At 47.7% G+C, this 25,132-nt stretch overlaps 1 protein-coding gene across 4 annotated transcripts in view; it reads right to left on the reverse strand.

The window, feature by feature from the left end:
- mcc (MCC regulator of WNT signaling pathway) overlaps positions 1–25,132 on the reverse strand; it is an 87,227-nt gene that overhangs the window by 19,944 nt on the left and 42,151 nt on the right. For 2 of the 4 annotated variants that reach the window (XM_061263655.1, XM_061263658.1), the window contains 8 exons: positions 21,288–21,421; positions 16,962–17,104; positions 14,277–14,440; positions 10,991–11,197; positions 5,173–5,319; positions 4,310–4,399; positions 2,835–2,983; positions 1,436–1,576 (listed from right to left, as the gene is read on the reverse strand). In XM_061263655.1, the coding sequence (XP_061119639.1) occupies positions 1,436–1,576; positions 2,835–2,983; positions 4,310–4,399; positions 5,173–5,319; positions 10,991–11,197; positions 14,277–14,440; positions 16,962–17,104; positions 21,288–21,421 (1,175 nt within the window). Of the gene's footprint in view, positions 1–1,435; positions 1,577–2,834; positions 2,984–4,309; positions 4,400–5,172; positions 5,320–10,990; positions 11,198–14,276; positions 14,441–16,961; positions 17,105–21,287; positions 21,431–25,132 lie in introns of all 4 variants that reach the window. The other 2 variants (XM_061263654.1, XM_061263657.1) reach the window with 1 other exon arrangement.

Raw genomic sequence — 25,132 nt, forward strand, 5'->3', positions numbered from 1 at the left:
AAAACAACTCCATATCTGACCCAGGGCTGGTGAAGATGCTGTTGAGAAAGTCAACTGACAATGCACAGGAAGCACCAGTGTTTTACCCACCGCCTTCCTGCAACTCCATTTCATAACCGCCAATGAGCTGCCTTTAAAGAACGAGGCGGTAACATCAGAATGGCGGGCGAGAGTGCCTCGGCGCTTTGAACAGGAGACGTTTTATTTCATTACGGCCGTTAGCTCCGTGGAGATCCCGCACAAAACGGCTCCATAACTCTCGCTCGCAGATAAGACGGAGCCTGGTAATGGAATGCAAATCATTCCCAAAGAATGGCGTCTCACGACGAGTCTTTGACCCGAGCCAATGCTGCCTAATTATACTCATAAGAGCCCCCCCTAACGAGGCTGGGCTCAGCGTTACATTACGACCTTTAAGAGACGGGAGCTTGGGGGAAAGCAATCTCGCTAAAAATTGAGTTTCTGAATGCTGGGGGGGAAATCATCAACAGAGGATTTTCTCTCCCAGGTTTTCCTCATTTCAAAACGCTTTTCTCCAGAGGCCGGCAGAAAACCGGAGTGAGAGAGTAGAAAACAGAGCAGTGAAAAGGTTGAACCCTGAACCATTTCACGCTCTGTGAACTGCCTGGCATTCTGTTATCGAGGGAAGCCGGAGAAATCTGGGCCGGTTGGTGTGTGTGGTGGCACCCTAGGAAAGCTGGACCTGCTCAAAGTAGCTGAATGCCGTGAACAGCCAGTCTCTATCACAACTACATTCAGCAATATCAAAGTGAACAGCCAGTCTCTATCACAACTACATTAAGCGATATCAAAGTGAACAGCCAGTGTCTATCACAACTACATTAAGCAATATCAAAGTGAACAGCCAGTCTCTATCACAACTACATTAAGCGATATCAAAGTAAACAGCCAGTCTCCACAGCCTCCATCACAAAAGTGAATATATACTGCACTGCATGCTGAAGTGCATATGCGGTTTCGATGGGATTTAACTAGAACATTCTCATCTATAGCCTTAAGTAAAAGAAATGGAACATAAAAAATGTTGTGTGTGTGTGCGTGTGTGTGGGTGTGGGTGTGTATGTGTGTGTGCGTATATGCATGTGTGTGTGTGTGTGTGTGTGTATCCGTATGTGTGTGTGTGTTTGTGTGCGTGTGTATGTGTGTGTGTGTGTATAAGTGTGTGTGTGTGTGTGTGTGTGTGTGTGTGAGTGTGTACCTGTACTGCAGGGCCAGTCTCAGGGCGTAAGCGTTGGAGTGTGTGAGTGTGTACCTGTACTGCACAGCCAGTCTCAGGGCGGTGGCGTTGGAGTGTGTGAGTGTGTACCGGTACTGCAGGGCCAGTCTCAGGGCGGTGGCGTTGGAGTGTGTGTGTGTGTACCTGTACTGCAGGGCCAGTCTCAGGGCGGTGGCGTTGGAGTGTGTGTGTGTGTACCTGTACTGCAGGGCCAGTCTCAGGGCAGTGGCGTTGGACTCGTACTTCCCCACCAGCATGCTCATCCTCTCAGCGTTACTTTTGCACTCCTCCAGGGTGATGGTCAGCAGGTCGTTCTGTGACTTCAGGTGCTCGATGCGACTGGAACAACAACAGCGCCAGGCAGCCACCAATCACAACCCCGCGGACACACAAAACACACACTGATCTGCAACTTACTCAGGGCAACAGGGCGACATGGCTCAGGAGGTAAGAGTGGACGTCAGAGGGTTGCCGGTTCGATTCCCCACCCTGGGTGTGTCGAAGTGTCCCTGAGCAAGACACCTCACCCCTAAATGCTCCCGACGAGCTAGTTGAAGCCAATCGCCGTTAGTGTGCGAGTGTGTGTAGGAATGGTCGAATGAGAGGCATCAATTGTACAGTGCTATATAAATGCACACCATTTACCATTCATCCTTCCTCGGCATTTTGAAACAGCCTTACACAACACCAGGGACATAAAACACTGAGTGTTCTGACTGTTCCAAGTATAAAACCTTTTTTAAAAGTTGAAAACTTAAATCTGACTTTGGGAAAGCTACAAATCTTTGCTTCCTACTTCCGATTTTCACCAAGCAGATATCTGGGAAACGCTATATCAATCACCCCCCTTGTACCTCATGTGGAGTTAAATCACTGCGTAAGTCAACGATTAGCGGTGAAAACACTCATTTTCTTGACTCAGTTCTGACTTCAAATAGAAGTCTCTTTCGAGAGAGAGGATAAAGAAAGCAAACACTAATTCCAAACCTTGGATTTAAGAAAAAACCTTCACCTGCACTCGCCTGCATAAATATTTAATCTCTGAATAAATATTCCTGCAGAACAAACTGAGGCTTCATTCATCAGCTGGCGGGTGGGGCTTTTGCTCGGAGGAGACGAGAGGCAGCGCTCCTGGAGAGAAGCTTCTGGAAAAATCACTGTGAGCAGAGGACTCTGTGCACAATAACAGCGCTCTTTTGTCTGCCCATCCGCTCAGCGTGAGACAGGTGCTGAACCTTCCCACACAAATACAAACCTGAGAAGTGAGGGGGGGTAATTGTGCTGATAATTGAGGCCTTAGGGCTCAGCAGTATTAAGCCTACATGCAACCCTGTTTGTGTGTACAGGTGTGTGTGTGTCTGTCTGTGTGTGGGTATAGAGTAGGTTTGTGTGTGTATGTGTGTGTGTGTGTGTGTGTGTGTGTGTGTGTGTATGTCTGTCTGTGTGTGGGTATAGAGTAGGTTTGTGTGTGTGTGTGTGTGTGTCTGTGTGGGTATAGAGTAGGTTTGTGTGTGTGTGTGTGTGTGTGTGTGTGTGTGTGGGTATAGAGTAGGTTTGCGTGTGCATGCGTATGTGTGTGAAACTCTATGGGCCGCACCTGTTCAGACGCTCTGTCTCCACCTCAAACTCGCGGATCTTGCTCTCGGAGATGGCGGACCCGTGTGAGTACAGCGTCTGGAAGATCTCCTGGATGTTGGAGCAGTCCTGTAAAGAGTGAGCCAGGTGCTCTGCTACATTACTGGACACCTGCGGGAACAGGGACAGCACTTCAGCAGGGGTCCAAGCGCGTACACTCACACTCTCACACTCTCACACTCTCACACTCTCACACTCTCACACTCTCACACTCTCACACACTCACACACTCACACACTCACACACTCACACACTCACACACTCACACTCTCACACTCTCACACTCTCACACTCTCACACTCTCACACTCTCACACTCTCACACTCACACACATACTGCACACACACACACACATACATACCGCACACACACACACACATACATACCGCACACACACTGCACACACACACACACATACTGCACACACACCCTGCACACACACACACACATACTGCACACACACACACACATACTGTACACACACATACAGGTATATCCATGCGTTCACACACACACACACACACACAGAAGGACAGTCACACGCGCACACGCAAGCGCACGCACACGCACATGCACACACGGTTCAGTGCTACCCCCGAGATGCTGGGACAAAGAAGGAATCATTGAAGGGGAGAGAGAAGTAGGAAACAGCTCTGAGGGCGACTCGACACCACTGCAGCAGACTCTACCTGTGGGAGGTTTGGGGTGGGAGGGGGGTTTTTGAACGCAATGACTTTTCAGTGCTTACATAACCAGTCTCTGGCAGGTCTCGCTGGAATTCTGGCTGTCTGCACTTCCTTTTACAGGAGGCATTACCACCGCAGCCGCGAGCCTGGCTTTCCGTTAAAAAGGAAAACAGCATCCGAATCGTTACGATCGATCTTCTTTCACGCCGAGACGTTCGATGAGAAGCGTGGGCCTCGCGTAACATTCGCCTCTCCAAAAAAAAGAGGAGAAGAAAGAGGGAACGAGGAAGGAAGAGAAAGAAGAGAGTGGTTGAGAGGATGAGAGTGAGCTGCTGCAGACGGCCGGCCGGCTGCTGATTTGGCTAATCATCGTTCCTGCCTGGGAGAAAATGTCCGCGCCTCATTTCTTTATGTCGGAGTGGCTGCTGAAGGAAGGGGTGACCTTACGTGTCAGAGATGGCCGTCTTTGGAAAGCAGCCAGGAGAGAGCGGTTCAGAGATGGCTGAGTGACAGGTTCCTACCCCCCCCCCCCTTCTGGCAGAGAGATACTGGAGCTATTAATATCCCCTGCTTCAGAGAGGAGTGCTCTCTCTCTACCACTCCCTTTCTACATCTCGCTCTCTCTCCATCTCTCTTCCTTCCACTCTCCCTCTCTCCCTCTTTCTCTCCATCTCCCACCCTTGCTCTCTCTCTCTCCCTCCCTCTCTCCCTCCCTCCCTCGTTCAGCAGTGCTGGTTCCTGCAGCTCTTACCCCGATGCTGCTGATCTCAGAGCCCAGGACGGGCCTCTCGGTGGATGAGGACTCGGACCGGGTTTTGGAGAGTTTGACCCGCTCAGCCACCTGACAGAACACAGACAGGACATAAAGAGGAGCGCATGGCACGTCAGAGCAGTGAAGGCTGAGTGTGTGCGCATGTGTGTGCATGCATGGGTGAGAACGTGTGTGTATGTACGCGTGTTCTTTTGGCATGTATGTATGTGTGCGTGTGTGTGTGTGTGTGTGTGTTGTCTGAGTATATGCGTATGTGTGTATTTGTGTATACATGTTTGTATACTGTGTGTACATGTGTGAATTTGTGTATGTATACGTGTGAATATGTGTGTGTATGTGTGAATTTGTGTATGTGTGTACATGTGTGTATTTGTGTGAATTTGTGTATGTGTGTGTGTGTGTGTGTGTGTGTGTATGTCTGTATACTGAGTATATGTGTGTATAAGTGTGTGTGTATGTGTGTGAATACTGTGCGTATGTGTGTGTGTGTGTGTATATGTGTGTGTATATGTGTGGGTATAGGTGTGCGTATATGTGCGTGTGTGTGTATATGTATATGTGTGTATATGTGTGTGTGTGTGTGTATATATGTGTGCGTATAGGTGTGCGTATAGGTGTGCGTATATGTATGTGTGCGTATAGGTGTGCGTATGTGTGTGTGTGTGTGTGTGTGTGTGTGTGTGTGTGTGTATATGTGTATGTATATGTGTGCGTATAGGTGTGCGTATAGGTGCGCGTATAGGTGTGCGTATGTGTATGTGTGCGTATAGGTGTGCGTATATGTGTGTGTGTGTGTGTGTGTGTGTGTGTGTGTGTATGTGTGCAGACAGAGCGAGCCCCACCTTGGCCACAGGGATGTCGTTGCTGCTGCTGCTGGTGCTGAGCTCCCCGGTGCTGGGGTTGATGGGCCGGCTGGCGGGGGTGAGTCTCCCGGGGCTGGAGGGGCCTGTGGCCTGTACACTCTGCAGCCGGGTCTGGAGCTCCCGCACCTGCTGACAGCCCCATGCATTACCCCTCCCAAATCTGACCACACACGCATTCAGAGCCCCACGCATTACCCCTCCCAAATCTGACCCCACACGCATTCAGAGCCCCACGCATTACCCCTCCCAAATCTGACCACACACGCATTCGGGGCCCCACTCATTACCCAGTACCCCCTGAAATCTCTGACCATACACACATTCAGAGCCTGGAATTGGGGGTTAGGGGTCCTGCTCAGGGAAATCTTGACACACCCAGGGTGTGGGCAAATGTGTGGGCACACATCTGCCCACACACGCATTCAGAATTTCTGTACCTATGTGCAAGTGTCAGAGCGCATGTGTGGATTCCTGCAGTGCCCTCTCTGTGCATGCAGTGCCTCAGCCAGATGCTGCCATGTCACATGATGCAGACACACAGCTAGAGCAGCTGCCATTGCCATCGGAGTGGTCTTTACTCTCGGCTGTTGCATTGCACCATGAAGGGCACAGGCAGCAAAGACCTGGGTCAAATACGTCATTGTTTTAGATTCAAATACTGTTCTGTGCTCGATTAATCTTGCCTGGTGCAACTGAGCCAACCAAGAGGACCAGAAGGTGGGGTTTGCACTTTTTGAGGGTATTTAATAGGTTCCAATACACCAGACAAGCTCAGTAAAGAATGGAAAAGTATTTGAATCCAAAACGATTACGCGTTTGACCCAGGTCTGACGAAGGCAGAGTTCAGGAGGCGTCCACGTGTAATGGGCGAGAGATTTTTGCCTGAGGTGAGATTTGAATCACAGCCTCTCACTCGTCCAAGGATTTGTTGAATGAATGTGTTACCAGTCAGCTAAAGACAAAATCGACAAAAACGACGTTCTCTTGAATTTGAGGGTTATGTCATCAGGGAGCACTGCTACGAGCTAACCCTGCTACACACGCAAACGAGACACACGGCACAGGCGTGAAGGTATTCTGCCGTTTTCATGGCTCTCAGGCAGCGTGCAGAGACAGCTGCAGACTGGAGTTTCAGCTCCTCTCCCAGGTCTCCGGTGTTTACAGATAAACAGAGAGAAAACAGACGTCTGTCACTGTAATGCTCTTCCAAAGCACACCCAGGATGTTATGAGAGCAAAGTGTCGGAGTATCACTTTCTTTGCACCTAAAACTTCAATGAGTGGTGTAATAAAGGATCGTTGTACTGCAGGATATAATATCACAGCGGGGCTGGAATTTTCCTGCATTTGAAATGAATGCCACATTTAATTAGATCCTTTATCAGATTTAGATTCCGCTGTCAAGTTGGGACACCATATTATTCGGCATTACCTGAGATTGATCGCTGTATTATAGGAAGGGGAGCAGGAGGGGTGAACAAAAACACATTTTGCCATAAACATCCGTATTCTACATGGGGCCGACACAGGTTCAAATCAGGGGGCGGGGCTCTAATGCCCAGGGGGCGGGGCTCCAATGCACAGGGGGTGGGGTTCTGGTGCACAGGGGGCGGGGCTCTGGTGCACAGGGGGCGGGGCTCTGGTGCACAGGGGGCGGGGCTCTGGTGCACAGGGGGCGGGGCTCTGGTGCACAGGGGGCGGGGCTCTGGTGCACAGGGGTCCTGATGCATTGGGGCAGAGCACTAAATCACCAGGGCGGGGCTCGTGGCAGGGGCTGGTTTTTCAGGAAAGGGCAAAGGACGCACTGTGATGGTTCTGCACACATGCCCACAGCTCTCCCTCTGGCCAGCAAAAAAAAAAAGAAAAAACATAATCATGGGTTCAGAGGAGAATCAGCTCAGATCTATAATTATACAATTTCAGCCATCCCTGTAATTTCCCTGTTTCAAAGGAGAACTGCACAGCCTGAACATCTCATGTTTCCCATGAGGATTAATTCACAGCACCCACTGCTATTTAACCACTATAAAAGAGCTCTCACTGACAAAGCCTCACCTGCAGGGAAAACTGCAGTCTCGACGAGGCGGAGTACCAACCGGACGGTGTGGCGGTTCCAAAACCGTGGGTCATTCAGGAGAAAAGTTGGGTTGGGTGGTGAAATGATGGTATTGGAAAAAATTCAACCTTTATAACCGTTTCTGAAGGCATTCACAGCAGTCAAATGAACACTGCCCCAGGAAAATACACTGTGCTACAGGGTACACTTCACTAGTGTACATGCGGGGCTTGAGAGCCAGAGCCTGCCCCTCAGTGCAGTTGGTCATGTGACGGGCAGACCGCTAATCACTCCAGATGGGTTTAACCCTTCATGGGTCGGCTCCATCGAGCAGTAGGCCCTTTTTAGTCGAGTGCTGCTATGATATTGTCAAACTTTTGGGACCAACATTTTATATTAACCAGCAACTAAACCAGTTGGGTGAGAGCCATAGAAGAGTCAAGAACTGCTCCATGGAAAACAATAAACATTTATTCTAATTTCTGACCCCCATTAAGAGACAGTGGGTCGACTGGCTGTTCTCTCAGAAATCCAGATTCATTTCATAACTGACTTCCTGAGGTCTCCGCTGTGATGGCCTACATACCACAAACGGAGTCAATGTGCTTTTCCCCAAACAAAACAATGCCTCTATGAGCCAAGCGTTAAAGCTCTAGTGCTTTAGGGCTGCTTTAAAGTTGAAACCAGAATTGGGGTCATTTTAGGAAATACATTTAAATAAAATTCAAAAAAAAAAAAATGCTCAAATCTCCAACAAAGTTTCAACTTGATTTAAATTCATTTCCTGAATGGACCCCACACACTCTGCTGCATAGTGTACACACGTCAACACGACCCAGACCACAGGGAAGTCTGTGTGCTGTCTGTGGGCCATTTCAGGATTGTTCTCTGAAAACCTCAAAACTAACTTCCCCGTTACAAGCAAACATGTCATGCCTGTATTTGGAGTCTGAGTTTAATCAAAGCTTTGAAATGTGTTTGAATGCTGAATCGAGTTACTCACCAGCAGACATCAGACAACACTGAAGTGTGGTTACATCCAACCAAATACTTTCCTCAGCTTACTCATTTATTCAATAATTTACGGATTCATTCATTCTTGTTTGTATTCATTCATTGATTCATGTAGGTATCCGTTCATTAATTCTTGTATGTATTCATTCATTGATTCATGTAGGTATTGATTAATTAATTAATTTTTGTATGTATTCATTCATGAATTCATGTAGGTATTCATTCATTAATTCTTCTATGTATTCATTCATTGATTCATGTAGGTATTAATTCATTCAACCAATCAGAGAATAACACTCAGTGCCCTTTAAGAAGGACGGTCCAATCAGAACAGAGCATCACACCGTGTTTGACATTCTCCTGCACACAGACGGCCCAGGTCAGGTGAAAGGTGAGGCGGCCCAGAGCAGAGACAACCTCCAAAGCCCTCTCCACTGCCACGCTCACAGCCCTAGAGCAGAGAGAACCTCCAAAGCCCTCTCCACTGACACGCTCACAGCTCCAGAGCAGAGAACCTCCAAAGCCCTCTCCACTGCCACGCTCACAGCCCTAGAGCAGAGAGAACCTCCAAAGCCCTCTCCACTGACACGCTCACAGCTCCAGAGCAGAGAACCTCCAAAGCCCTCTCCACTGACACGCTCACAGCCCCAGAGCAGAGAGAACCTCCAAAGCCCTCTCCACTGACACGCTCACAGCCCCAGAGCAGAGAGAACCTCCAAAGCCCTCTCCACTGCCACGCTCACAGCCCCAGAGCAGAGAGAACCTCCAAAGCCCTCTCCACTGCCACGCTCACAGCCCCAGAGCAGAGAGAACCTCCAAAGCCCTCTCCACTGCCACGCTCACAGCCCCAGAGCAGAGAGAACCTCCAAAGCCCTCTCCACTGCCACGCTCACAGCCCCAGAGCAGAGAGAACCTCCAAAACCCTCTCCACTGCCACGCTCACAGCCCTAGAGCAGAGAGAACCTCCAAAGCCCTCTCCACTGCCACGCTCACAGACCCAGAGCCTCCATCATAACTCAGTCTCTGTGCGCTAATTCCATTACAGCGCTAACCGGCCTCTGAGAGCCAGAGGAGAACACGGGATCTGATTATGCGTCTAAAAGCGGCAGGCATATCGATCCGGCCCAGTCCGGCTTATTTTCGCTCTGTCAAATGGGCTCCGGTTCCAAAATGAAGCCTGCGGGGACGTCCTGTCGCTCTCTGCCAGATGGACGCGGCGCTGGTGTTTTTCTTCCTCCGAGCGGAAATAAATCCCTCGCGATCGCGAGCGCCGCTACGTTCTGACAGCGGTTTGAGTGACACACCAAAGCGCATGTCTATATTCGTACATACTGTCCACAAACTGAAAGGCTAAGATCCAAGCGCCATGCTAATTACAACCCCGTGTTCCTGCTGCGGTCACTGCGTCGGTCGAAGAGCTCCTGCTGGATCTGAGCAACTGCACTTTATACAGCAAGACTGCAGCGTTCCCATTCTTTAGACTCACCAGACACATGCCGTAGCAGGTGGCTGGTTCAGGCCTGCCCGCTTCATAACTACAGAAAGTTCTGGTTGGTACCAGGACTATACTGCAATACAGAAACACAGCACTTGGACAAACCCCTTGGAACAGTAGTGAGACAAGATTTACGGGCTTGTACAGAATCTGTGGTTTCGACAAATGAACCGAAGCCATTAAGGATATTAAGGTTCGAGCTGTCCAAAAAAAAACTTTCATGATAAGGGCCGATTTCCTTCTGATGGGCCAGTGTCTCTCACGGGATTTGCTGAACAGGCGACTTGTGCAATGCCAACACTCAACACAGACCCCAGACGGGCACAGGCCAGCTGCTTACAGCTTTCTATAAAACCGCCAAGAGCCTCGGCACGGAGAGAAGGGAAACTAAACGCTTCCACCCCGACAGGCATCAGACGAGTCAGCCAGGTTAAGCGCTCGACATGATGGGAACCTGGGAGGGAGGGCAAAATGGTGGCAGGAGGAGAGCTGATCGGGGCGGGATAGTGGCACAGACTCTACACTCAGCAGATACTCTGCATCATAACTGCAGGGGCCCCCCCTGGACTATACTACAATACAGAGCAGGGATCATCAAATCTGGCCCCTCAAATCCAAATCCATCCCAGGTTTTTTTTTGTATTTTTTTAACCCGGGTAATTTATTGAACAATTAGTACTGCCGATTTGCCAGACTGGTCTTCACTCCTGGAAAAGCAGCGGTTCTCGGCCCTCGGGGACCGTGATTTTGATTTGATGATCCCTGGTGATCACAGTATTGTGCTCAGCCAAGCCCCTTATGAATAGACATGAAATTAATTTTGTAATTTTGTGTAGTTTTGGTCTGAACAGTAGAGAGACTTTCAATGGTAAAAGCACAGAACTGAGCATCAGGCAAGCCTAAAGATTCTGTACATACAGTACATGGTTGGCGACGCTTTATGTTACAGCCCGTTAATTACATGGTATTTCTACCAGCTACTTATGTGTAACTATTCGGCAAGTACGATGAAATGTACCGTAAAATGTATTTCCATAGTACATTTGTTTCATGGCACACACTGACTTTGTTTCATAGCACCACTGAAATCTAAATATTGACCTAATAGTTACACGTAAGTAGCTGGTATTTACACAGGGAACAGGAGGTAATGACCAGGCTGAGCGGTAACAGGAACACGTTGGCGCTCCACGCAGACAGGTTTGGGGAGAGAGGCGACGGGGCAAGGCTCACCCGACGGCGGAGTCGGTCGCGTTCCTCACGGATGCCGTTCATGGCGGCTTTGGTGCGGTTCAGGTCCTCCTCCTTGCTGCAGAGCATGGCGGTCAGGCCATCGTTCTCTTCTCTCAGGCCCGCCAGCTCCTTCTCCCAGCGCAGACGCTCCTCCGACAGGCTGGGGTAGAAGTCGCGCCCCAGAGCGCCCTCGATCTCCTCCACCGTCTGCGGGGCGAGAGGATGGACCACCGTGTTCACGATACACAGCACATATATTACACCCTCAGGACATACCCGGAGAAAAACTGTCTAAAGGTGTCAAGAGCACAACATTTCTCCAACGTCTGGACAGCCTTCAGCCTCTCGGTTTACAAACAAGCCTCTCTGGGTCCTGTGGACATATGGGATGGGAGGTGCGGATCAAAACTCAAACGACAAATAACAGAGGGGCGCAGCAGACCGAGGGCAGGGACACAGGAAACTTGCCGTAACAGAGATGAGACAGCCAGAGGAACAGAAAGACGGTAACAGAGGGAAGAGTTCAGAGATTAATCACAGTGCTGGTTCTGGGTTGAAGGGGGGCGAGGGAGAAACCGACGTGTGAGCCAGATACTAATATGGCACAGGCCAGGAAGCTCCAACTCCTACAGGCCTCCATAAACATTACAAAAAGGGAGGACGAGAGCAAGTCATACATTCTTGTGGAAAATGAGATGCTTGTCCTTGAAACTGCAGTTCACCCTGTCCGTCATACGGGGTATAAAGGATTGCTGTAGATAATCCTTTTTTTAGCGCGGTGTTGACTCAGACAGCAGACATGCTCTTTCTGCAGAAATAACGATCCTATAATTGGATCCGGTGTGAACTGTTTTCCAGACTGGGTTGTGTCTTTGTTATTAGACAGGGGTGGATTTTTCATTCTCAACCCAACAGGGTCAACACCGTAGTTTTGTCAGAAGGATGTGAGTAGTGCTGAGGTTTTGGTTGAATGCAGAATGGCACTATGAACAGTGCAGGTGTACAGCAAAGACCAGCATGTAGAAGGTATGGCAGTATGCACATGGCAAAAGGACGCTGCCCATTAAAGTCTCGATCACAGTCTGGGTGACCGCATAGTCCGGTGGTGTCCAATCTTATCCTAAAAGGGCCGGCGTGGGTGCAGGTTTTTGTTTTAGCCCAGCAGTAACACACCTGATTATACTAATGAACTAATCATGGTATTTAATCAAGACCTTGATGAGTAGAATCAGCTGTCTTAGTCCTGTGCTAAAACAACAACCTGCACACACACCGGCCCTTTCTGGATAAGATCGGACACCCCAGGCATAGTCGGTCTGTGATTATGTGACATTTTCTGCCACTTTGGTCGAATACCTGCAATGTTCTGGTCCTGAAGAAATGTGGTCACCCACTCTCGTAAATGCAGATGACACATCACATCTACCTCCACATTCATGAGCGTAATGGCCGCTCTTGTCCCGAGCAGTTTTTAAAGTTTGCGCATTCTCCTGAACTGAGTCCATTTCTGCAGCCAGATACTAAAGACAACAGCTCAGGTTAAACAGCCCACAACCACAGAGACAGTGCTCCATTTGAGAATCAAACCTGCAAGTAACTCTCCTCTTCACATCGACAGAATACATTTTCCTGATGTTGGCAGTCCAGTAATGGAGATTAATCACTGTGAGTGATCCGTCTCAAAGAACGCCTTCCGGTAACAGATACAGCGTGTCAGTTTTATGTGACAGAATTCAAAGAATCGCAAATCATTCGAGTTCAGCCATCTTTTTCGCAGAACTTGTCAGCGGGGATGAGATTTGGCTCAGATCCTTGGCGATGTCGCTTTAAAAGCCTCTCCGTTAGGAAACATAATTCACTGGATTTTACTGAGCTTGGAGATGGCCCAAAGCCAGGCCCCCATCTCCATTAGCCCACATCCGCATTCATCACCCTCATAACCCCCCACTGTCCTCGCTGTTTAAAAAAACCACTCCGCTTCAATGCTTATTTAAGTGGAAAAAAGTAAATATGGTGAAGTCGTAAACTCTTCAGAGGAATCTGGTAAAGCCCAGCAGCCAGCAATGCCTAATTTACCTGCTTAATGAAGAAGTTCCCCACCTCACATCGAGGGAACGGTGGACATTCCCATCGAACACTTAGTCCTGGGAAACATAAACTCTTCCTCAAGGCAGATACAAGCTGAACGACAGGGATAGTCATGATTCCAGATCTTCCTATGGCTCCATTTATATTACCATGCATTTAGCAGAGGCTCCTATGCAAAGCAACATACATACATACACAACATACATCCTTACATTTTTACATAAAATCCTTATTTTTATTTCTTTACACCACAGCTGACTGAGCCAGTAATGAGTCAGATTTAGCACTTGGCCCAAGGGTACGACAGCAGTGCCCCACTGCTGGGAATCAAACCTGCAGACTCAGGCTAACAGGGCTAGATCTGTCACCACTGCGCTGCCCTGCCGTGTGCGGATAGTGGGGGCTCGTCCGGGATCCGGGACACCACGGCACCGGTTACCCATCCTGCTCAACGCGGCTTCTGGGCGTTGTAATGCAGGAATGCAGAAATGGCTTGGGTTGTGAGTGACAGTCGGCTCAATGCCTGATAATAAGAATGCGCTGCGCTTTCATGTACCGCTTACCCTGAAAATACTGCACTCCGTCCGCTCAGGAAAAAAGGTGTTTTTTATTTTATTTAAAAAAAAGTTTTTGGCAAACCCCTCTGGCTCCCCAATAATCCTCCTCCTCGAGAGTCGGCGCAACGGTCGTTTTCTCGTCCCAGAAAGCCGTGGATTACAGACAGCAGGGGATGTGATGGACCCGGGGCCAAAAGGCCTCTGATAATGAGGACAATGCCGCCATTCCGGCTCCGTAGGAGAGTGCCAGGGCCTGCCTGTGCTTGCAGGGAACTGGAGGAAGGAGAAGGACGGGGGGGGGGGGGGGGGGGGGGGGGGAGTGGCTCCAGCACAGTCAGCAGGCAGGCTCTGCTGCTCATTATCTTTAGTGCGGGGGGGGCATATGCTTCATGCTTCTCGATTACTCAGCGGATTGCAGCAGTCATGCAGTAATTACTGCAGTGCCCAGCGTCAGGATGCCAGATCGGCCCAAAGCTCTTGCGTGTTTCTATCAAACCGGTCGGTTAGACACATCCTTCAACGTCTGGTCTGTAGAATTCTTCGTAATTGCTTTGATTTTAATGCCGAACGTAAAGCGCTTTGAGCCACACGTTATGTATGAGATGTGCTAAGTAAGAGAAGCTCGTTGTTATGGCGGTTACCTTGATGGCCAGGTCGCAGTGCTCGCTGGCGGTGGTGAGCTGCTCGATGTGGCGGTCCACCTCGGCCACCGACAGGCTGCACGTGCTCTTCTTGCGTCCGCACACCACGCTCTCCAGACCCATGAGCACCCGCTGCAGCTCCGAGTTCAGGTCGCTGCAGTTATCTGTCGCGGGAGCGCATTGCCACCATCACATTACGTCCTCCAGAGCAACTTACTCGGCTTTACTTTGCATTTCGGTCATAGCATCATAGCACCATTTTATACAGCTGGAGATTTACTTTAGTTATCTGCAGTGACCTGATAATGCACCTCTCAAAAACACATTGATTGAACTCAGCGATTGTTTGTCATGTATACCTGAGCAAATTTGACAAGACATTCACTAAAAACACTATTTCCGTACACCAGTTTACAGTCCTAACAGTAACTAGCCACAGCTAACAGTCAGTAAATGCAGATAAGAAGATCAGAGACCATAAACAGCCAGCACCCTTTCCTGCTGGATCGATAACCTTTGACCCCTGACCTTTGTGAAGCCTGAGGGTCAAAGATCAGTGGGTAACTCGAAGGACTAAGGACTGTTTGTGGGAACTGGGATTGGCTGCTGTTGAAGGGGACCTGCAGGCATCAGTCGAATGGGTTTGAAAGTCATATTTTATTAAGAAAAAAAAACCAGCCTGGCTTCAAAAGGCAACATGTTTAAAAGGCCTGAAACCACGTCCAGGCATCGAGACCAATTTACAGCTGTCATGTCCAATAAGGTCACTGATTAACTGTGCAAACAAACCCCACTACAGCATATTAAAATGTTAATTTACTGTGGCAGATTTTAAAGAGACTCGAATACGGAGAGGCAGTTTGGGGGTGGGGGGGTAATTAATTAATAGCATATTTTCCCAAACAATACAAATGCAAATGCAATTAGGAATCTGATCGGACGTGGTAATTGACCAACCCGGCAAGTACAATTCCAATTACCGCTCTAAAGACACACAGTAAATAAAGTCACTGCCAGAGCAAGTGTGGACCCTGGGCTATAGAGGAAAAATGAAAGAAGATACGATTAGGATAAGAGTTCTCTAAGACGTTCAGCAATATAGACAGAACAAAATAGGAAGACGTACACTACAGTATGTAAAGGTCCGTTTGAATGGTTTCTGTCAATTTTCCATGAGCAAAAGCGTACATGTTCAATACATTATCACATTTGTTTATAATTCAACGAAACGTCACACACGGACAAATGGCCTGAATGCCAGTCTCAACATGTCTGTGCAGGATTCATGGCACAGGTCACAGGCTTTCATGGAGAAGCACAGTTGATGCACACAAACAAAATGGCATAAACTAATATAAAAGCACTTAACGGGGTCCTGGGTCAGCACTCTTTTTGATTAAAATGGCTGCCCTCACACCCCAGGTTATAATTTAGTCATCTGAGCCTGGGTCGCTCCCCCTCTCTGTGCTACACTCTGAGATAACGCACCGACACCACGGTCCTGGGGCATGCGTTACACCCACGCTTACCATGTTAACCATTCCCTAACGACTCAGATCCCTCAGAGTTCTATGCCGACGTCACCTCAGATACGCCTACTTTCGGAAGTTTAACTCTCTCAGTCTCTGACTATCCCGCCAAATGCCCGCCAACAATAACCCCTCTTTCAAAGATACTCCCCTGTAACTATCGCCTGTCTTTCAAAGATACTCCTCTGTAAGTATCACCCCTCTTTCAAAGATACTCCTCTGTAAGTATCACCCCTCTTTCAAAGATACTCCTCTGTAACTATCACCTGTCTTTCAAAGATACTCCTCTGTAACTATCACCCCTCTTTCAAAGATACTCCTCTCCAACAACCACCCTCTTACAAAAATACTCCTCACCAACAACCACCCTCTTTCAAATATACTCCTCTCTAACAATCACTCATCTTTCAAAAATACTCCCCTTCAACCATCACTCATCTTTCAAAGATACTCCACTCCAACAATCCTCCATCTATCAAAGTCGCCCCTCTCCTCTTTCAACTCTCTCATCACTAACTATGATTACAGTCCTATCGATCATTTTGGCACACGGCCCAAATGCATGGAGGGATGCTATTTGCTTAACCCTTTTGCTTGTAAGTTCTTAAATAATTCAAATGGCCGCACAGAGCAAGGTTTCTGCATGCAACAGCTGGACCAGAATGTGTCTGTTATCACACTTCCATTCACACAGTAGAAGTAGGCCTAGCCCTGGATATGATGAGTCCTCAATTATTGTTGGTATTGGAGCATCATTAAAAACAAAAATAAATTCAGTATGAAGCTTAAACACTACTTTTGCCTAAAATGTTGTGTACTGTCAATATTTCATGCCTCCTCCAAGACCCTCCGTTTCCAGAGAAGTAGTCTTTATGAAGGTACTTGTCTTCCTTTAAAGCATGTGTTGAAATGGTGTTTGTATACAAGATTCAAATATAAGCTTTCCTGGCAAATTGGAAAAAATGAAATGATCCCAAAAGAGCAAACCCTACCCATCTGCTCCTCCTTTCAGGCTCAAATGCACCAGGCAAGCTCAATAGAGCACAGAAAAGTATCAGAATCCGAATACATTTACCACAAAGGTCTGTTTTAATGACTTTGCGTGTTCACCACCAACAGGTGAGGGGGGGGGCTGGGGGCCGGGGCCGGGTCTTACCCATGTCCGCAGTGACCATGGTGGACTGGTTCTCCGGCAGGGACACGGAGTTCTGGTCCTGGTCCACGCTGCGCCCGTCCTCATTTGCCTCCGGCTGGCTGTGGCTGAGGTCCGACCGGAGCTCTGAGAACTCATCCTCCTCCCTGAGGCAAGGGGTCAAAGGACAAAAGTCAAAGGTCATCGTGTGGCTTACTAAAAAGAGAGACGAGACAGTCCTGGGCTACGTCTGAAATCACATACTTGGCATACATACACTACGTTTCAGTGAAAATCAGCCCGGAATTTAGTACGAGTAGTATGCGAGTATGCGAGTATGTGAGTATGCTAGTATGCGATTTTGGACGCAGCCTTGGACTCCGGGTTCCCCCCACCGCATACTGGAATTCACACAAAGAGGCAGCATTTTTGACATTTCTATTTCTTTTCTGGAACATTCCATTTTCTGCCCTCATTAAAAAAAGGTTTTTAGCAAAATGTGATTTTTGCATTATTCAACAGTCCCTGAGCACAGCACAGCTGAATATGAAAACACAGGCCTGTCATAACTGTCCTGAGAAGTTTCCCCAAAAACATATGCAAATTACTCACATGAATATGTATGTACCTTGACCTGATGCATACATGTTTAGAGAGGAGTTCTGAAATTATCATTACACCATTTGAATTAAAATTCAGTAAAAGGTTCCCTGTACTTAATATTCAAATTTATACAAACGTCCTCCAAAATCCTACCAGAGTACGGTCATCTCCAAAAGACAAAACTAACACATTGGAAAAAATGTTAAATGCTCAAACCATTCCAAGGGCCACATAAATATTATTGTTAATACTTTTATTATTCAAAGCTATTTACATTTAAATTTTGTTTATTGAAAGAATTGTAGTTTTATTGTAAGGAGTCAGTATACTAACATAACATATGCTTACATTACACAAAAAATCCATCAATCACTCAAAATTGGCAGAAAAGGTAACCAACCACCATTGCAAGTTACTGAGCCTCAAAATGAACAGTACATATAAATGAGCATATATCGTACGAGTGTGTCTACTTAAAATACTAACACTATCCGGGCTCATTCTGTTGCTGGGCTGTTATTCAATATGAAACAGTTTGCTGGTAGATTAGTCAACTATTGCCAATAAAAAAATCAAATACTAATATATTAATAAATGTAATTAGCCGACAGCCCGAGACGCCACATACTCTGAGGTGTAATTACAGCTCTTTCAAGCCCACAAGTTCAATTTATCGGGTGAATCTATTCTCCTGCGATACAGCCCTCATTAAATTTATGCTTGTACACAACTAATTAAGAAATTCATTATTTAAAAATCTGCTTAAAATCCAGTTGACGTTCTGCCCGTAGATCATTTTTGGTTGCTGCGCATGAGTTAACAATAATGATGCTTTTTGAAGTGCTTGGCAGTCAGAGCGAGGCTTGTCTGTGAAAAGAGTAATTTCAGTGCTTGTTGGCGTGTCAAACATTTGTGGAGAAAACGCTTTGTCGTGCAAAACAAATTGCGACGCGAAGCACTTTGGACTTTTTCTTGTTATCGACCGTTTTCATTTTGTGGTAAACAATCAACTCCGCGCTCCCTCCCAGGGACCTATTTAAATACTTCACTCGCCCAAAGTCTCGGGGGGCGGGTTTCCTGTGCGGAGGGCAGTCATGCACCGCAGCGATTCCGCAAACCCCATAAATCAGGGGTTCGCGCTCCGTTTTCTGACGCCAGAAATCTAAAGTCAATATTTGTAATTGAAAAAGGCGAGAAATTATTACGCTCTCCCTCCCAAGTTATGAATGGCATAAGTTTAATTTGTTACCCGAGCGATAAATCAGGCAAGAGAAATGGCCTGATTCAGGAACAGGTTGAGTATTAACCCATTAATATCCCAAGAGGACGTTTTGAAATTCCTTCGTCAAGCTAGTTGAGTTGATCAGAAATTGGTTTGGAAAAAGAAATTTTCCAAATCAGCCAATGTGAGGCAACAGTGTGTTTTTCCTTTAGATTCACATACTATTTCTTACGCATTATTCACAGGGTTATACAAGGGTTTCTTTCTACACCAAACAGAATGACCTCCGTGGTCATTTTTCCTAACACACCATTTTTGGTCTTTAGTCAAACATGGGTTAACTTGGTTTTGTACCGACTTTGGAGTTCTCGAGTTGACTGAAGCAAGGTGTGCAAGCGCACGCACACAATCTCTCAAAAAGAAAAATGCTAAATCTTTTGACAAGTCTGTTACCACAGAGAGTACGCTTAACATGCAGGGAGCCCCTTGGATGGGGAGATCGTAATTGCAAGGGACAGACGGCGGTCTCACAGCGGTGACCATCCTCCTGCTGACTGGCCGTGTTGATGGCACTTTAGTAAACAGACCGTCTGCATTAATTACCCCGTATTCAAAGCAGAACCCTCAAAGACTGCCGAGCGCTACACTCAAACTGCACCGCGCAGTTTGCATCCTTACACTCTCATACAAACCCAAATGTTGAGGTAAAACGGTATTTTTCTCATAAAAGCCATAACTAGAGTCTCGTCACATTGTGTATTGCAGATCTTGTTCAAACGTATCTATGCTGCAGGCCAACATTGCGTTTGTCATCCTGGTCTGATATTTCAGCTGAATCCGGAGATTCCTGAAAGCTACCCATTCATTCAAATGGAATTCATGTTTTTCAATACATTTGATACGACCTTTATTATGAATAGCTGTCTATAAACAGAGCTTCTAATAACCAGAGTGAGCTGCACTATAATCTAAATGTGAACCCAGTCACATAACCCTAACAGAACCCTTTAGAATAAGATGAACTCGATAACCTCCGGAGTTATGGTGAGATTTTTTTATTTTTTCATTTTTTTTGGCCTGTGGTGACGTGCTGGTTGGTATAGGTGTAGGAGGGTATAGGGTCTCTGACCTGATGGAGGTGTAGGTGGTGTAGGAGGGTATAGGGTCTCTGACCTGATGGAGGTGGGTGTAGGAGGGTATAGGGTCTCTGACCTGATGGAGGTGTAGGAGGGTATAGGGTCTCTGACCTGCTGGAGGTGGGTGTAGGAGGGTATAGGGTCTCTGACCTGATGGAGGTGTAGGTGGGTGTAGGAGGGTATAGGGTCTCTGACCTGATGGAGGTGTAGGTGGTGTAGGAGGGTATAGGGTCTCTGACCTGATGGAGGTGTAGGTGGTGTAGGAGGGTATAGGGTCTCTGACCTGATGGAGGTGTAGGAGGGTAAGGGTCTCTGACCTGATGGAGGTGGTATAAGAGGGTATAGGGTCTCTGACCTGATGGAGGTGTAGGTGGTGTAGGAGGGTATAGAGTCTCTGACCCGATGGAGGTGGGTGTAGGAGGGTATAGGGTCTCTGACCTGATGGAGGTGGGTGTAGGAGGGTATAGGGTCTCTGACCTGATGGAGGTGTAGGTGGTGTAGGAGGGTATAGGGTCTCTGACCTGATGGAGGTGTAGGTGGTGTAGGAGGGTATAGGGTCTCTGACCTGATGGAGGTGGTATAGTGTCTCTGACCTGATGGAGGTGTAGGTGGTGTAGGAGGGTATAGGGTCTCTGACCTGATGGAGGTGTAGGAGGGTATAGGGTCTCTGACCTGATGGAGGTGGGTGTAGGAGGGTATAGGGTCTCTGACCTGATGGAGGTGTAGGTGGGTGTAGGAGGGTATAGAGTCTCTGACCTGATGGAGGTGGGTGTAGGAGGGTATAGGGTCTCTGACCTGATGGAGGTGGGTGTAGGAGGGTATAGGGTCTCTGGCCTGATGGAGGTGTAGGTGGTGTAGGAGGGTATAGGGCAGGGGTATCCAATCTTATCCAGAAAGGGCCGGTGTGTGTGCAGGTTGTTGTTTTAGCACAGTACTAAGACAGCTGATTCTACTCATCAAGGTCTTGATTAAAGACCACGATTAGTTCATTAGTATAATCAGGTGTGTTACTGCTGGGTTAAAACAAAAACCTGCACCCACGCCGGCCCTTTTAGGATAAGATTGGGCACCTCTGGTATAGGGTCTCTGACCTGATGGAGGTGTAGGTGGTGTAGGAGGGTATAGAGTCTCTGACCTGATGGAGGTGGGTGTAGGAGGGTATAGGGTCTCTGACCTGATGGAGGTGGGTGTAGGAGGGTATAGGGTCTCTGGCCTGATGGAGGTGTAGGTGGTGTAGGAGGGTATAGGGTCTCTGACCTGATGGAGGTGTAGGTGGTGTAGGAGGGTATAGGGTCTCTGACCTGATGGAGGTGTAGGTGGTGTAGGAGGGTATAGGGTCTCTGACCTGATGGAGGTGTAGGTGGTGTAGGAGGGTATAGGGTCTCTGACCTGATGGAGGTGCCCTGCAGCAGGTCTATCTTCTTGTTGAGCTCGGCGATGATGCTGTGCAGCTCAGTGATCCTCTCCTCATAGCGCAGCGTTGTCCTCTCCTGCACGTCCTCATGCTCCCGCATCAGATGGGACTGCTCACACTGGGTGAACACACACACACACACACCCACGCACACCACGCACACCATGCACACACGCACACACGCCACACACCACACACCACACACACCATCAGTACCAGAGAAATACACAAACACACACGCACACGTCAGTACCTCAGATGCACACACACACACACACACACACACACACAGACACACACACACGCACATACACATACACATGCACACAGACATCAGTACCACAGAAATACACACACACACGCACACACTTGCACACACACGACAGGCCCTTCTGTTGTCCAGGGGTGCTGATGAGTGCTGTATCTGCTTCTCTCTCAGCAGAATCTGAGCAGCATCAGTGAGTCGCCACGGAGACCGAGGAGCCTTGCAGACACAGCTTGTGGTCTTTGGCTCAGATTAATGACGGCATTAGTTACAGCAATTTGCCCCTATAGATTTACAGTACCACAGACACACATGCACGCACACATGCAGACACAGACACACACACACACTCTACAGAATGACAGTACTACAGACACACACACTATGGAATTACAGTATCACAGAACACACACACACAGGCACACAGACTCTGTAGAATTACAGTACCACAGACACACATGCGCACACACACATACACACATATACACACACTCTCTACCGAATTGCAGTACCACAGACACACACACACACACACAACAGAATGACAGTGCCCTTTGGATTAATTTAGCAAGAGATTGATCGCACACACAAAAACAATAAAAAAAACAAACAATGGAATGAATCAAAAGAACATGCTTCACCTCTTGGATGCCTCACTGCACAGAAACAGGAAACATTTCAAAACAAATCTCTTGTGAGATTATTTTCCGTAAATTGCATGTCACTTGGTTCCTGACCTACAGGCAGGATTAAATCAAACCCCGGCCTTCCACTGTCTGATCCGCAAAACACAGATCAATTGATAAGAACGGTTTGCGGCTTGTTCTGGATTGGCAATTTTGCCTCGTATTCACCAACGTTCATATCGTTTTGTTTTTTCCTTGGGACAAGATTATTTTCTTTAAAATATGCATAAGGTCCAAATCTGCATAAGGTTCTGCTCATATCTACTACTTATACAACAATGTAGGAATAAAATGCATAGTTTATTTGCGTAAACAAAATTGGATAAAATATGGACAGCTATTACCGAGCATTCTGCTGCTAGTGGGAGGTATGCCAACACTGTGCAATTGCAGACTCAGTCACATCATTCCCATGATGTACAGGAATGAATAATTCATCATAATTAATTTTGCTTCTCACTGATAAAAGGGCCAAGGGTGCATCTTTGGAAGGGGGGGGGGGGGGACACATCTGCCCCCCAAGCTGCCAGTCGAACTAATATTGGATTGGCTACTATAAATATTTGATCGGCTGCTGAACTTGGGCGATTGTCTCCTTGAAACCAGCTTTATTTGCTGTTTGACGCTGAGACTTAAATCAAACTTTTTCCTTTCACTGAGTTTGTTTGCCAATGGAAAATAATCATTAATATATTTTAAAAAAACCTTCTTTCACATCTTTCTTACTGTACATTTTACTCAAACTTTTTTTTTTTTTTTTAAGATATTTTTTAGGCCTTTTTCAGCTTTATTGGACAGTATAGCATAGAGAGACAGGAAGAATGGGAGCGAGAGAGGGAAAGACATGCGACAAATGTCAGACGGTCGGATTCGAACCGCCGACGTCGCGGCTCGCAATGAGCATGCGGTCAGTGCTCTACAGGCTGCGCCACCGAGACACCCCATTTTACTCAAACTTAAGGACAAAGTATGCTACAGCCATATTTCTGAAATCACAGTACTCTGCTGGTTCTCTTCCCTCCCTTCAGATGTGAAGATAGTCTGGCCATTCTGTAGCAATAATTGCTGAGTTTAGGGAAGAACCCCATGGACCGGTATAGCAAAGCAGGATAATGGATTTAGCTGGACATCTACACTGAGTAAAACCAAGAACCCACCCAACTCTGGAACAGAAGTAAAAAGAGCTGTTCCGGGTTTTACTTGCCGCAGTTATCCAGCTAACTCCGTAATCCTGCTTCATGAAATACCCCCCAGGGCTGGATTTGGATTGATTGACATGACTGGAGTATCCCTGAACGACAGTGTAACAGAATAAAGGGTCAAAGGGAATCAATACTCACAGCCTGGCTTTAAAACTGTGACAACTGCTAATCCTCAAAATGCCCAAAGTAAGAAAATGACTATAACTATAAAATTCCCCAAAGTTCCTAAGATCTCCCGGACCATTCCTAACATCTCTCCTCAGTTCCCGGGATCTCTGTGGAGTCTTCCTCGTCAGGCTTGGTTAGTAGAGGAGAAAGGAGAGAGCAGAGTGTTCTGTTGATCCCAGGAATCCCCGGTTTTCACATGTGGTGTGAATAAAGCACAGAACTGAGGGAGATGACGCCCAGACGCTCCTGCCCGGCTCCTCCGGGGCCGTGGGGAAAAAGACTTCCTCGGTTCCTGTGTAACCGGAATCCCGGGGCCTGCGTGTGATTATCCGCAGCAGACACTCCGGTTGGGAGCGCACATCTAAAGCCATATCGGAGCCCTGGGTATCCACCCCGCAGAGCGCTCCGGGTGTTCCGACGGGAAAGGTGGGGGATGGGAATGTTGAGGAAAGGAGGGGGGAAAAGGCTTCCTGGAAAGACCTTGCGCACTGCAGACCGTGTGTGCCAGGGCAGGGCAGAGCGAGAGGATTTTGGCGTGAAGTGAAACGTGAGACCACGGCGTACCGACAGCAGGCAGGCGTCCGACGGCGTTAGAAAATGCGCATGTTTAAAAAAAGAAAAAGGAAAGAAAACAATCGTGCGTCGAAGGAGAGAACTTTCCAGCAGGGCTTTCCCCCTCCGATGAGGAGACAGAGTGGAACACAATGAGTTTCATTCACTGAGTGAGGCAGTCGGAGAACTGGGCCGCGGCCAAACCAAACGACATTACGGGAGGCCAGATTGTTTTTGGTCCTCCGATGACGGAAAAACCATATATCCTGAACATCGCGCTGAACATGTCTACAAGCGCTGAGAAGTAAATCAAAGGGGTGGCATGCATTAAAAAAATGTTTTAAACCCAGGATGCTTTGCAGTCCCCTCTCTTGGGTGCGGTGGAATTCAGGTGAGGACAGGTTCAGGAGGCGCGTGCATTCTGGCAGACCGCAAACGGCAACAGTTAGCGCTTTGTTCCCGAATCTTGGGCACGGGCTGGGGAGTCAATGGGTGTGGGGGAAGCGGGTGAGGCGGGGTTGAGGTTCGGCCAGAGAGCCCAGAGGGAGTGCACACAGGCCAGGGACCCGTCCATTCAATGACACCATTCAGCCCATGTGACCAAACCACACCGGCCAAGAGGTCTTCTGAAAACTCCTGACCTGCAGACACAGGGACCCCCATTCATGCGGTGATGACCCCCCTGGACCGCCCCGGGGGTCAAAAGCACAAGGGCTTCATGTCCCATTCTGGTACCTTGACTCAAAGACAGCCTGTCTTAAGTGTTTAATCCTTGTAATAAGTCTACTTATAAAAAGGTTTTAAAGAATGTAAAATATGAAATATAAATGTGAAATATTTGTTTATTTTAAGTTACTGTTTGGTTGAACTGGTCAATCATGAAATTACTAAAACTCTGACCTCATTGGCAATATTTTTGTGTGTTTAAAAAAATTTTTTTTTTTAAG

The sequence above is a fragment of the Conger conger genome, chromosome 12 (genome assembly GCF_963514075.1).
Source record: "Conger conger chromosome 12, fConCon1.1, whole genome shotgun sequence".
NCBI classification, from domain to species: domain Eukaryota; kingdom Metazoa; phylum Chordata; class Actinopteri; order Anguilliformes; family Congridae; genus Conger; species Conger conger.